The sequence below is a fragment of the Lutra lutra genome, chromosome 5 (assembly GCF_902655055.1).
Source record: "Lutra lutra chromosome 5, mLutLut1.2, whole genome shotgun sequence".
Classification (NCBI taxonomy): Eukaryota; Metazoa; Chordata; class Mammalia; order Carnivora; family Mustelidae; genus Lutra; species Lutra lutra.
In genome coordinates, this window is record NC_062282.1 from 83345843 (window position 1) to 83358763 (window position 12921).

A 12921-nucleotide genomic window follows, 5' to 3' on the forward strand; every position below is an offset into this window, starting at 1 on the left:
GAAAATGGCGGCCTCCCAATCTCCGGCCTGGAGGAGCCAAGAGCTCGAGGCCCCACTCCTCAGTGTGCCCTCAGAGAAAAGTGCTCAATCACTCTGTCTCCCTGGTCTCCGGCCGTGCTCCAAGCTCACCCAGCCTGTGACCGGTTCAAGGTAACCCCGAGCTGAGAGCTCACTCCTCGGCTCTGTCTCTGTAGCCAGCTTCCCTGCTCTAATACCTGCGAACTCTGCGACACTCAGACACCCCCGATCCTTCTGTGACCCTGCGTGGGCTTCACCCCAGGTTAGCCTCTGGGGCAATGTCCCTCAGTGGAGCAGACTTTTAAAAGTTCTGATTTTGTGCTCTGTTGCTCCACCGCTTGCTGGGAGCCAGCCCTCCCCCCATAGTCTATCTTCCCATCGCTTTGGATTCACTTCTGCACAAGTCCTACCTTTCAGAAAGTGGTCGATTTTCTGTTTCTAGGATTGTTGCTGTGCTTCTCTTCAGTGACCTGTTGGATTTGTAGGTGTTCACAATGGATTGATAAGCTATCTAGCTGATCTCCTGCTACCTGATGCAGTCTCAGCCTGCTCCTTCTCTGCCATCTTGACTCCTCCCTAAACTCTATAAGAATTAGATTGATCTAAAAGAGCTTTGTTTCCCTAAGAAATCAAAATATTTTGTCAAATCAAGGTAACTTCAGATGTTCACATTGGATTAGGGCCCCCATTTTGGTGGACTTGAGTACCTGGTTTATTCAAACAGTCTGAGTAGTTCGGGGGGGGGGGGGCGCATCTTCCTGGTTGTTTACTGGTTACCTCCTTGGTATTCCTATAGATACTGCCAGACCATTGCATTTTCAAAGGCACTGTAAGGTTTAAAGTTCTTCTAGAGATCCGTCTGGGCTCTGGGGCATTTCTCCTGAAGATGCATATTACTCTGATAATAGAATTCAGGAGGTAAAAGAGCCTGGACCACTGCAGTGCATTTCATCAGCCGGTGACTCTCCTATTTCCTACTGCTTGAACGGCAGCTGGATTCATGAAAGCACAATATGCTTTTGCCTGTGGCAGAGGTATGCTACTAAAAAAAGAAAGAGAAGAGAGCAAGAGAGAGAGAGGGAGACTGGCGTGAAAAATAAAAAGTACTTAAGCAAGAAGGACCACTGTTGCACTCTAAAAGATAGATGATTGCAGTGAACATGATGTCTGCAACTGTAGTTTGCCCAAATTAAAGTGGGACATAAAAATAGGGAGGAAAGGAATCTAATTTCCACTTAAAGTTGCTATCAGTGGTAGTTGTACAATATTCTTTGTCACACCTTCAGGTGATGGACCAGCAGTGCTGCAGAACTGTGGTAATTCAAAGGTAGCCAGGGGCAAGAGAAATAGAGAACTTGCATTTGCCAAAATAGATGTGAGTGTAGAGTTGGCCAGAGAAATGTGGCAAGAGAAACAGCAGGATGCAGTTATGAAGAAGTAATCGATTGCGATTAATGATGCTTGCCTGCATACTAGGAAGTGAGGAGGGAAGGACTTGGCATGGATTTTCCTCTCAGGAGAGTGTTCGAGAAGCTGGGCTGTGACTATTCAATCTTTGACTCTTGTGAAGTCAGGAAACTACTTTGCCATGTGTATTTCAAAACATTTTGAGTCCTGTTCGTACCCTAAGAAGGAAAATATAGCTTTGTCTTACTACTTAAACTAATCATAGATTTTTCTGTGTGAAACCATGATAATCTGGTTTTTGCTGACCATGACAGGGATTCTGTCCCAGCGGGGTGGACAGAGCACAGGACTAGAAGGAGACACGTTGCTTATATCAGTCCTTATGATTTTAAGTTGGACAGCAGACATGAAGACAGGGTCCTTCAGCCTGGAAAAGTCTCACTCAAGGAGAGGGGCTGAATGGATGGATCCTCCTATCAGCCTCCTCTCAGGAAATGAATCGTCATCTCTGTCACAGAATCCAACATGTTGCCCTAGTTTCTCCTTTTCACATTTGCCCACACAGACTTTTCTGACTCTTGGTTCTGTTCTCCTACTAATAACCCCTGACTTCATTCCTCTGACTACACATCCAATCAATGGTTTGAATTAGCACTCTTAGAAATGGGCAGTTTGGGATGACTCACATAATCTCTAGGAGATCTATTTTGATCACCTGAGAAATGGTGGACAATCACAGTACCATAAAAGTAGATGAAAGCGTTCAGTATGCTAGAATAAATGAAGTGATAAAAAGAGTAAAAGGAAAAAATGAATAAATTTAATCAAAATTTAAAATATTTCTCTTTGAAAAACACAATTAAGAAAATGGAAAGGTTAGGGGCACCTGGATGGCTCAGTTGGTTAAGCATCTACCTTCAGCTCAGGTCATGATCCCAGGGTCCTGGGATCAAATCCCGCATTGGGCTTCCTGCTCAGCAGAGAGCTTGCTTCTCTCCCTCCCTCTGCCTGCCACTCTTCCTACTTGTGCAATCTCTCCATCTCTCTGTCAAATAAATAAATTACATCTTTTAAAAAAATGGAAAGTCAAGATTCAGAATGGCAAAAATGTTTGAAATACATTTAGCTGGCAACAAAGTTGTGTTCAGAATATTTTAAGTGTTTTTATAACTCAGTAATAAGATAAGCAATCTAATAAAAATTTGCGAAGTATTTGACTAGATGCTTCACAAAAGATGTAAGAATGGTGACAAATATCTGAAAAGATGCTCTGCATCATTAATTATGGAGATGCATATTAAAACCACAATGAGATTCCACTTTAACCCTTAAATGTCCACAATCAAAAAGAGAAAGTGTTGGTGAGGATGTGGAGCAACTGAAATCCTCATATACTGCTTATGGAAATACAAAATTATACAACTACTTTGGAAAATTTTGGCAATTTTTTAAGAAGTTAAATATAAACCAACTATAAGTCTCAGTCATTCTACTGTAGATTTTTACCCCTAACAAAATCAAAACATACAGGATATAAATCTGAATGTTTTTTGAAGTTTTCTTCAGAATAACCCAATACTGGAAACAACTTAGATGTCCAACAGTTGATAAATAATGGATAGACAAATATGGTATACCATTACAATGGGATACTTTTAATCTGTATAGAGGAATACTTCTACACACAATAAAATGAGTGAACTCAAACCATTATTCTGAGTGAAAGAAACACAGAATAATAAAAGAGCACATCATATATTAATCCATTTACATAAAATACTTTTTAAAAATTCAAATTAATCTTCAGTGACAAAAAACAAAGTAGTGATTGGCTTGAGACAAAGACAGAGGATAAAATGGACTGCAAAGGGGCATAAGAATCTTGGGGATGATGGAAATACTTTGTCTGGATTGAGGTGTTGGTTTCACAGGTGTATATATCTGTCACAGTTCTTCAAATTATATACTCTTAATAGATGCAGTTCATCATAAGTGATTATACCTACAACAAAGCTGAGTTTAAAATAACGAAATGAGTGAAGTGCTGAGATCCACCTTGGTCCAGAGTTCTAAATATCAGATAAATATTCTTGTTTTCACCATAGCTGTTATTATTATCATAGCACCATTGATGTCTGACTCTGTCCCATCCATACATGTATCCATCCATACAGCTCAGTTTTGTCTTATGTAAAATGGTTGGTGGTATTGGGCCCAGGGCACCCTTCCTTCATTACTTAGTAAAACTTCTTCCTTCTTTAGAGGGTAGGTGGTAGGATCACATGATGATACATGATATGGGAAGTCATATTATAAGTATTATCTTTGGTATTTGTATTATTACGTGCTTACTCATCAGATGCCCTTTAAGAAAGTTAGAACTGGGGTGCCTGGGTGGCTCAGTGGGTTAAGCCGCTGCCTTCGGCTCAGGTCATGATCCCAGGTCCTGGGTTCGAGCCCTGTATCAGGCTTTCTGCTCAGCAGGGAGCCTGCTTCCTCCTCTCTCTCTGCCTGCCTCTCTGCTTACTTGTGATTTCTCTCTGTCAAATAAATAAAAATAAAAATCATTAAAAAAAAAAGAAAGTTAGAACTGTTCCCAATAAAGAGCAAATAGGTCGACAAAAACATACAAACAAAGAGACAAAACATGAATCTCAAGCTTTTTCTCTGTCATCCTTATGGTTTCATTTACTGGTGGGGTCTTAGAATTGGAAGATCTGATGGATAAGAACAGGGTTTGACATGAACTGGGTCTGGATTGAAACTTCATGTCTGTCACTCACCAGGTGTGTGAACTGCAACAAGGTACTTAACATCTTTCAGACTCCTCCATTGGCCATATATAAAATTGGAAAGATAGTAATACCTAATATTGTTGTGATATTTAAAAAAAAAAAAAGGAATGTTGTAGAATATATTACACAGCACAGAGTGTCTGGATCTAATAATCTCAAAGTAGATGTTGCTGTTCTTAAACTGTGTGCAGCAGTCAGGGTTGATGAGTCTTTATTTAAGCACTGAAGAGCCAACCCTGGAGTTATGTATGCTTTTAGAATGAGCGGCACATTGTAGAGGTCTTTGCATCTGTATTTCCTCACTCTGCTTGAGAAGCCGTGTGCTGAAATGTCGGGTGGACCTAAACCGTCTCACTCTGCATTCTCTCCTCTTGCTAAAGGTTTTCCTCTGTCCATGGTGCTGTTAAGGGTGTACATATCAGTGCTAGTGGCCAATCATATGACCTCATCATAGCACTGAATATCAGTTCACCTCTCAACAGCTCTAGATGGCATCTGAGCATTCATTGGTAAATAGATAGATAGATAAACACGGAAAGATTCTTTAAAATTTCTAAAGTGTTCTCTAGTCAATTTGGATAATTACCTCAAAAATAATATTAATTCTGAATCCTCACCATAACCCATATGGGAAACCTTAAGATCGTGAAAGAAAGAGCTCCTAATTAGCTATGTTCATTTCACCTAAAAAGAACAGGACCAAAGGCATTCAGTCCAGAAACTGAAATCACATCTTCAAAAGCAAGTTTGATTAAGGAAGAAGTGAGGCAAGCATTCAGCAGCTTGCTGCAAGTAAGTAGGTACTGAGGCAAATGTTAATGTGCAAAACGGGCCAAGGAAAATGATTCAAAATGACCCAAATTTGAGGAAAGAAAGGAAAAAGCCATTTGCTTCCTGTAAGTGAAGAACTCAACCACCAGTTTTGTCACTCCATAGGGTAGACATAAGAATTCTATAAAGTAAAAGGATATAATGAGGGTGTTACATTGTTTTTAATAAAAAGAATATGACTTGCCCTTCATACTGCTTAATCTGCAGAAATACCAACATTTCATGAGAAGTATTCAGCCTCTTTCAATTAGTGTTGGTGGCAAAAAAATGTTCCTCTTGCTCCATAAGAGGTAAAATGAACTATTACACATCACTCTACAGACAGAGCCCTGGATCTTGATGGATGTCCTGCAGAGTTTTAGATGCACCTACCAGAAAATGCTCCGGTATTACATGTGGACGCATTTAATGAAGCAAAGGATAACGGATTCCTTTTTGGCACCAGAAAACACTGCTAAGAAAATGATATTTTAGCTGAAAAGTTAGGATTTATCAGACTCTTGTCTTGCTCAAATCAGAACTATATTATCCTTATGAAAATGTTAGTGATATGGCTAAAGAAGACAAAGTAACCCCCCCCCCTTTTTTAAGGTAATAACCTCACTCTAGTATTTAGAGAAGATTCCCCTGTGAAAACCAAACAACTCTTCATATGAGTTTCTAATCCTGAGACCCCCAAAATACAGTGACTGAATTTTGAGGCCTTACCATGTCTATAAAATGAGATGGTGATTTTGCTGTATTTTAGATATCATAAATCCTCAAACTACTAAGAAAAGTAATCGTGTAGGGCAGTTTGTTGCTTTTTGGTCTGTCACCCATCTCCCTTTAGTTTGGTAACAAAACCTCAATGTTCCAAGAAACCACTGCTATGTTCTTAAGCTCTTTGCCTAGTCAGGCAGAACATTGCATCTTTGGACCATAAAATGGCTAACACATGGTATAAACCCACTAAAATTGAAGCGAACACAGAGCAAAGACCCAAGAGATGGAAGAGAAGCTCCAATGGATGTGAGTTGAGCCCCGTTACCTAGCCAGGCCTGAAGCTGGGGAATCCTGGACGTTTTTGTTGCAGGAACCAATAAATGTTCTTTTTTGCTCAAGCCAGGTTGTGCTGATTTCTGTCACTTCAAACGAGAAAGAGTCCTAGCTAACACAGGAATACAATTCTTATATATTCAAGTTGGATATGACATTTAGCAAAGGATATTTAATTTTTTTATGTGAAAACTTATACAGAAATATGTCCTGATTTTCAGATCATTGTCACAGCTCTTCTGAGGAAGAGAATAAAAGTGGAATTGAAACAGGTGATATTAATGAGCTAATAATGACTAAGAACTAGAGATTTTGAAGAATCCAGTCTTTTTATAGCTCAAGAGGGCCTCTAGGAAGTACATTAGACCCAGAAGGAAGATAACTTGGAAAAATTTTTATTGCTAATAAAATCCTGCTTAATTTCCATAGGCACAACTGAAAAAAAAAATCTTCGCTGGCAGGAATAAAACTGGTATGAAGGAAAAAATAATATTTATGTGTTTCTTTTCTTTTCTTTTTTTTAAGATTTTATTTATTTATTTGACAGACAGAGATCACAAGTAGGCAGAGAGGCAGGCAGAGGAGGAGGAAGCAGGCTCCCTGCCGAGCAGAGAGCCCGATGCGGGGCTCAATCCCAGGAGCCTGGGATCATGACCTGAGCCGAAGGCAGAGGTTTTAACCCACTGAGCCACCCCGGCGCCCCTATTTATGTGTTTCTTAATGATACCATTAAGTCCCTCCCCCAATACTTAATAGGAAGGCAGTAATTTATTGAGATCTAAAACTGTACACTATATTTGATTACAGGTCATGCAAACATTAAAATATTTTTCCAAAAATCTTTCTGAGAGAGAGATATAAGGATGACCAGATCTTCTCAGAATCAAAAGTATACTTACATTATAAGCTTATTAATGACTCTGGTGATTCAAGTTTTCCATTAAGCATGTGTGGGAAATACAGAGGAAGGTGACAAAAGCTAAGAAATATTATTTTTGGCATCCACTGTTGCTTTGTGGGCTGTGAAAAGGCGTCATTGCAGCAATAGCACAAACAACAACACACTTTTTCACGTTTCACATCGGATACAATGGAAAACTGATGAATCTGTAATGAGCGTGTCATGAGCCACCCTTGACAACTCTCCATTTCCTGCTACCCAACCAGCCCAGGCTCTCAAAAACTAAATGCTGGGCATAGTGAATTTGCAGTCAGTTCTTCAAAGATACCTCACTGCCTCTTACTTCCAGAGTGCCCCATGTCCCAGAGAAAGCCTCCATCTATCCCCATCAAACACATTCCTTCTTCACCTGGCTAACCTCTCTCTACATCTATTTTCTCCTCAGGGAAGACTTTACTGATGCTCCTGAACCAGGTTAGTCCCTCATTAGCTACAGAAGAATCCTGTATTCTGACCTCACATGCTCCTCTGGTACTCATCACAAAGTCTTATAAATGCTCATCTACTTTCTATGTGCCATGCCAGACTGTACATTCCCTGGAGGTGAGCATGTCTGTCTCTCTTGACATTAGATCCTCTGTTTCCAGAACACAGTGATGCTCAATTGATGTACATTAGACAGACATTCAATTAATATATGGATGCTTAACACAATTCCAACGCCCTGCAGCACAGTAGAATAATACTTGGCTATTCATCAAACATGATCCAAGACCTGATTCAGTTACTAAGAGGAGTGGGGAATTGGACCAAGTTATTCAAACTTTCTGAACTTCTTCATCTTCAAATGAGGTATATATTCTCACATCACAGCACTGTGATAAAAATTAAATGAAATGCCACATCAATAACTTCTAGCTTTAGCAAACCTTCCACGAATGTTCATCCTAATTCCTTTCTGTGAACTTCTTTATTCTCCTGTCTTCTACTGTGTTTCTCCCTGTTGTCTGCCCCACCCCCCACCTCCTCCATGATGGCTTCCCAGACCACTCTTCTCCTGGCACCGTTCTCTGAATATCTGTGGCAACCTATGTGGATCCCACATTTTGGCCTTTCACTCCTGGAGGGCTTCTAAGTCTTAGAAGTAGTACTTCTAAGACTTTGAATGGACTACTGTCAATCTGTGAGAAAGTTTCCACTGTTCAGGGGCAACATGAGTAAAAATGAGGTTTTTCAGAAACTGAAAATGAGATTTTCATTTAAAGGAAACTGGTTGCTATTTTTTTCCTGCTTTCTTTCTTTTTTTTTTTTTAAGATTTTATTTATTTATTTATTTGACAGAGAGAAATCACAAGTAGGCAGAGAGGCAGGCAGAGAGAGAGGAGGAAGCAGGCCCCCCGCCGAGCAGAAAGCCTGATGCGGGGCTCGAACCCAGGACCCGGGATCATGACCCGAGCCGAAGGCAGCGGCTCAACCCACTGAGCCACCCAGGCGCCCCCCTGCTTTCTTTTAATTGTAGTTGACATACAGTGTTATATTAGTTTCATCACTTAGTGATTCAATAATTCTATACATCGCACAAAGTTCACCATGTTAAATACAGTTACCATCCATTACCATGCAAAATTATTACAATATTTTTTGTGATTTTCCTATGCTGTACTTTTCATATCCAAGACTTACTTATTTTATAACTAGAAGTTTGTGCTTTTTAATCTCCTTGACCTATTTCACCCATCCTCCACTCCTCCCATCTGGCAGCACCAGTTTGTTCTCTATTTAAGAGTGTGTTTGTCATTTGTTTGTTTGTTTGTTCATTTGTTTGATTTTTTAGATTCTACATATAAATGAAATCATATGGTATGTGTCTTTCTCTGTCTGAGGTATTTCACACAGCATAATACCCTCTAGGTACACCCATGTTATTGCAAATGGCAAGATCTCATTCTTTTTTTATAGCTAAATAAGATTCCCGTGTGTGTGTACCATATTTTCTTTATTCATCCATTGATGAACACTTGAGTTGCTTTGTTATCTTGACTATTATAAATAATGCTACAGCTCTTAGTAGTCGCTGTGGCCGCAGCTGCCGGGCCTGGAGACGCGGGCGGCCGGGGCCGCGGGCGCAGCCTCCTCGTCTCCCCGGCCATGGCCGCGCTCGGCCGGCCCTTCAGCGGCCTCCCCCTGAGTGGCGGCCCCGACTTCCCGCAGCCGCCGCGGGCCTTCCCGGGCCGGGCCTTCCAGCCGGGAGCAGACGGCGCCGAGCTGGCTCCGCGGCCGGGACTCCGCGCCGCCCCGAGCAGCCCCGAGCAGCCCCGGCGGGAGCGCGGCGCGCGGACGTGTTTCAGTTCGCTGTAAAAAGAAACACAAGCGAGAGGAGGAAGATGATGATTGTCCAGTAAGAAAGAAAAGGCTAACTGAAGCAGGGCTCTGTGCTGGTCCTAATGACTGGATTCTTTGTGCACATCAGGATATAGAGAGTCCTGGAGTAAATCCGTGCACTAGCGGCCTCTCTGCACCTGGCATGTTAGATGTTATATGTGAAGAGATGGATCAGACAACGGGAGAACCACAGTGTGAAGTTGCACGAAGGAGGCTTCAAGAAATCGAGGACAGGATAATTGATGAGGATGAAGAAGTGGAAGCTGACAGAAATATTAACCATCTCCCCAGTCTTGTTCTTTCTGACACCATGAAAACAGGTTTGAAGAGGGAGTTTGATGAAGTCTTTACAAAGAAAATGATTGAGTCCATGAGCCGTCCTTCCATGGAGCTTGTGCTCTGGAAACCTCTCCCTGAACTCCTTTCTGATAAGCCAAAGCCGACATCTAATGCTAAGAACTATACAGGAGAGAGCCAAACTAAGCATGCAGCTGCTGGCCCTGCCTTCCCTGGGAGAACTGAACTGTTCTTGGAACCTCAGCAAACAGGGATGCCTGTTTACAATAGTTTGGAGACAGCTGCTTGCACAGAAGAAGAGATGGAACTCTAGAAACCAGTTTCTATGCTAAAGTTGTCAAATTTTAGAAGGCTCATGTATTTAGTCGTGAGCCTACTTGTATTTGTATAGTATAGGGATTTGAAAGTTTTATGAAACGGGTGTAATAATATCTCCACCTGTGATTTGGGGTGGGACTCTCATTTTGGGTAGCCATTTTGTGAATCCAACTTTTTTGCTATGGAAGCTTGTCTCAAGGGAAAAGAGTTTTCCACAGGGCTTATTAAGGGAATGGAAGTTGCAGTCTGCAAAGGCAAGTATAGAAGCTGTGTGTCTAAGGGTGACTTAAATCATCTGTCACATTGTCTAAACCATTCAGATAGTTGGCGAATATTCAGACACTTGAATTTGAAACAATGCATTAAGAAAGAAGGATGCTCCTACTATGACTGTACCCTGACAGCCGAGTCACAACTACGTCTATAGATCGGAGCTTGTTTATAGTGGTGACTCTAAAATTGGGAAGAGGAGGGAGGAAAGTAGCTTAGCCTATTGCCAAGAGATTTAACAGAGGCTCTGAAACTTGTATATTGTCAATTCTGTGTAGCTATGCTGATTAAATAGCTGGTAGCATTGTGGCTCACTTAGTAGCCTCTGGAAATGGCAATGAAAATACAAAAAAGGTTTTTCCTTCAAGGCTTTTTTGCCTTGTGTTACAGTTGCTCCTTGGTTTCCCTTGCATAATTGATAAGCCCGGTTATTCAGGTTTGTTTACAACTTAATTAACTTAGAGTGATCGTTAAAAAGTGATCGTGAGGTAACCTTACGTTCAAATTGGCTATGGGAGAAGCCTCCCTTAAGTAATCCCAAGGAACTGCCATGTCAGCGAAGCCCAGCATTGATAGGTATTTTTAAAAAGGTTGTACCTATATTAGCAAGTTGAGTATTTTTAGTGTTAAAGTAGAAAACAATGACAATAATTAACTGAAATGGGTAAGTGACTTTGAGAGTTACTGAACCAGCCACTTTGCCTGGTACTTCAGCTGTTGTGCAGTAAACCTAGAGAATGGCTTCCTGCTAGCGGGACATCTTCATCTTGAGGAACTAAACCAGGCTCTAGGTGCCCTTTGGGGATAACCAGGATTGAAGTTCTTTATTTCTCAGGAAGGGCTCTTCTGTGTGGCAAGGACTCAGTAGTGCCGAGTAAAATAACACTTTCTTTAGTGCTACGGAAATATCTACTATAACTTATTAAATGAGTGTAATAGTGTAATACTTGCCCTTACATCACACAACAGGAGACCACCCCAGTTCTTTTTGTTTTGTTTTCTGGGTTTTTTTCCCCCTTTGTAGGACTCAGATACCTTGTGTAGGAAAAAGAATGGCTTATGCCAAGTAGAGGTGACTTTTTCGAAACAAGCTCCCAGACGTTTTCGAAACCCATGCTGAAATCCCTCCCCTTGTTACAGATGGCGCAGAAGTAACAAGTCTGTTAATTGGACTGTTTCTTCCCTTGCCTGTTCCTGCTTTCTCTGTTTCTGTCTGGACAGTCAGGAAAAGACTTAATGTTTAATATTTAAACAATATTTAATGTCTACACAATAAAATTATTCAAACTTCAAACCAGTATTAAAACCAGTTGGAAACCAGCTAATAGTTTCTTAATCTCAGATTTAGAGATGAATGTAAACTGTATTCTGTTGAGATGTGCAAGTGTTTGATTCATGCTGTTTGAAAAACTCCTGCCTTTAGGTCATTGTTTAATGGGACCAACTTAAAAAGTTTGTAGCCTTAAAGAAATCGCCGTCCTAAAAGTTTCTTCTGGTATGACTCAAAAACATGAAGTGAATGCCCAGGATTTGGAGTTAGTCCCAGTGGTAAGGCAGAAGGGGAGTTCACAACTTTCCAAAGAAGGACCCAAAACACATTAAGATAGTCTTTGGTAGGAATTGTAGGCCGGGCCTCTGATCCAAGGTCTGTATGAGGAAAAGGAAAAAGAGCTCCAAAACAGGGCTCTGATACCACTGGTAAAATACAGGAGAGAATGAAGAGTCTGTTAATTAAAATCCAAACAACTTGTTTCAGGAGTCCGATTATCTGACGTGATTATTTCTGCAGGAAAATGGATGTTTAATGCTCCTTTTTAAACTTTATCCTTTTGCATATGTTTGTACAGAAATTTTCTTCATCCTTGTGGTGCTTATTCATCTGAGCCGTCTCCACAGTCTCTATACCTCTGCTTTGTTTTTCTTCTGTAGTGTAAGGCTTTTGCTTTTGCCTTAAGGTTTCCTTAGGGAATCAACAGGTCTTTTCATTTTGTACAACTTTTGAAGCATGGATCAAACATTGGCTTACTATGCTAATGTGTGGAGAGAAAAATTACCTAAAGCAGGTGAGCTTTAATGAACAAATGTATATTTTCTCTGAGTTTGAGTAGGGTGTGTGTGTGTATTTTTTTTTTTTTAATATAAAGTTCAGTTCTCACAAATCTCAATCAGTCATTTAAAAAAGCAGACCCGTCCATGTTGCTACAAAACTTGGGTATTCATCCTTTCTTTTTTCTTTTTTTTTTTTTTTTTTACAGCTTTATAAACATATATTTTTATCCCCAGGGGTACAGGTCTGTGAATCGCCAGGTTTACACACTTCACAGCACTCACCATAGCACATACCCTCCCCAATATCCAAAAGAAATGCTCTTCTTTTGGTTTCTTTCTTATGTATTAAATAATAGATCATGAGACATAGTTTAAAGTCAGTAAATACAGGTGTATATCTTTTTTTTTTTAAATAAAGATTTTGTTCATTTATTTGACGGAGAGGGGTCATGAGTGGGCGGAGAGGCAGGCAGACAGGGAGTGGGGGGAAGCGGGATCCCTCCTGAACAGAAAGCCCGATGCGGGGCTGGGACCGTGACCTGAGCCGAAGGCGGAGGCTTTGGCCCACTGAGCCACCCAGGTGCCCCTATATCTTCTTTTTTAATAGTTGGAGTG

The 12921-nt window shown here is 40.8% G+C and overlaps 1 protein-coding gene across 1 annotated transcript; it reads left to right on the forward strand.

Annotated features, from left to right (window-relative positions):
• Positions 1-9058: 9058 nt before the first annotated feature.
• LOC125100587 (coiled-coil domain-containing protein 117-like) lies at positions 9059-12443 on the forward strand. Its single transcript, XM_047730861.1, is given in 2 exon segments — positions 9059-9273; positions 9275-12443. Coding segments are annotated over 2 exon segments (843 nt in total). The 5' UTR covers positions 9059-9138; the 3' UTR covers positions 9983-12443.
• The last annotated feature ends 478 nt before the right edge of the window (positions 12444-12921 follow it).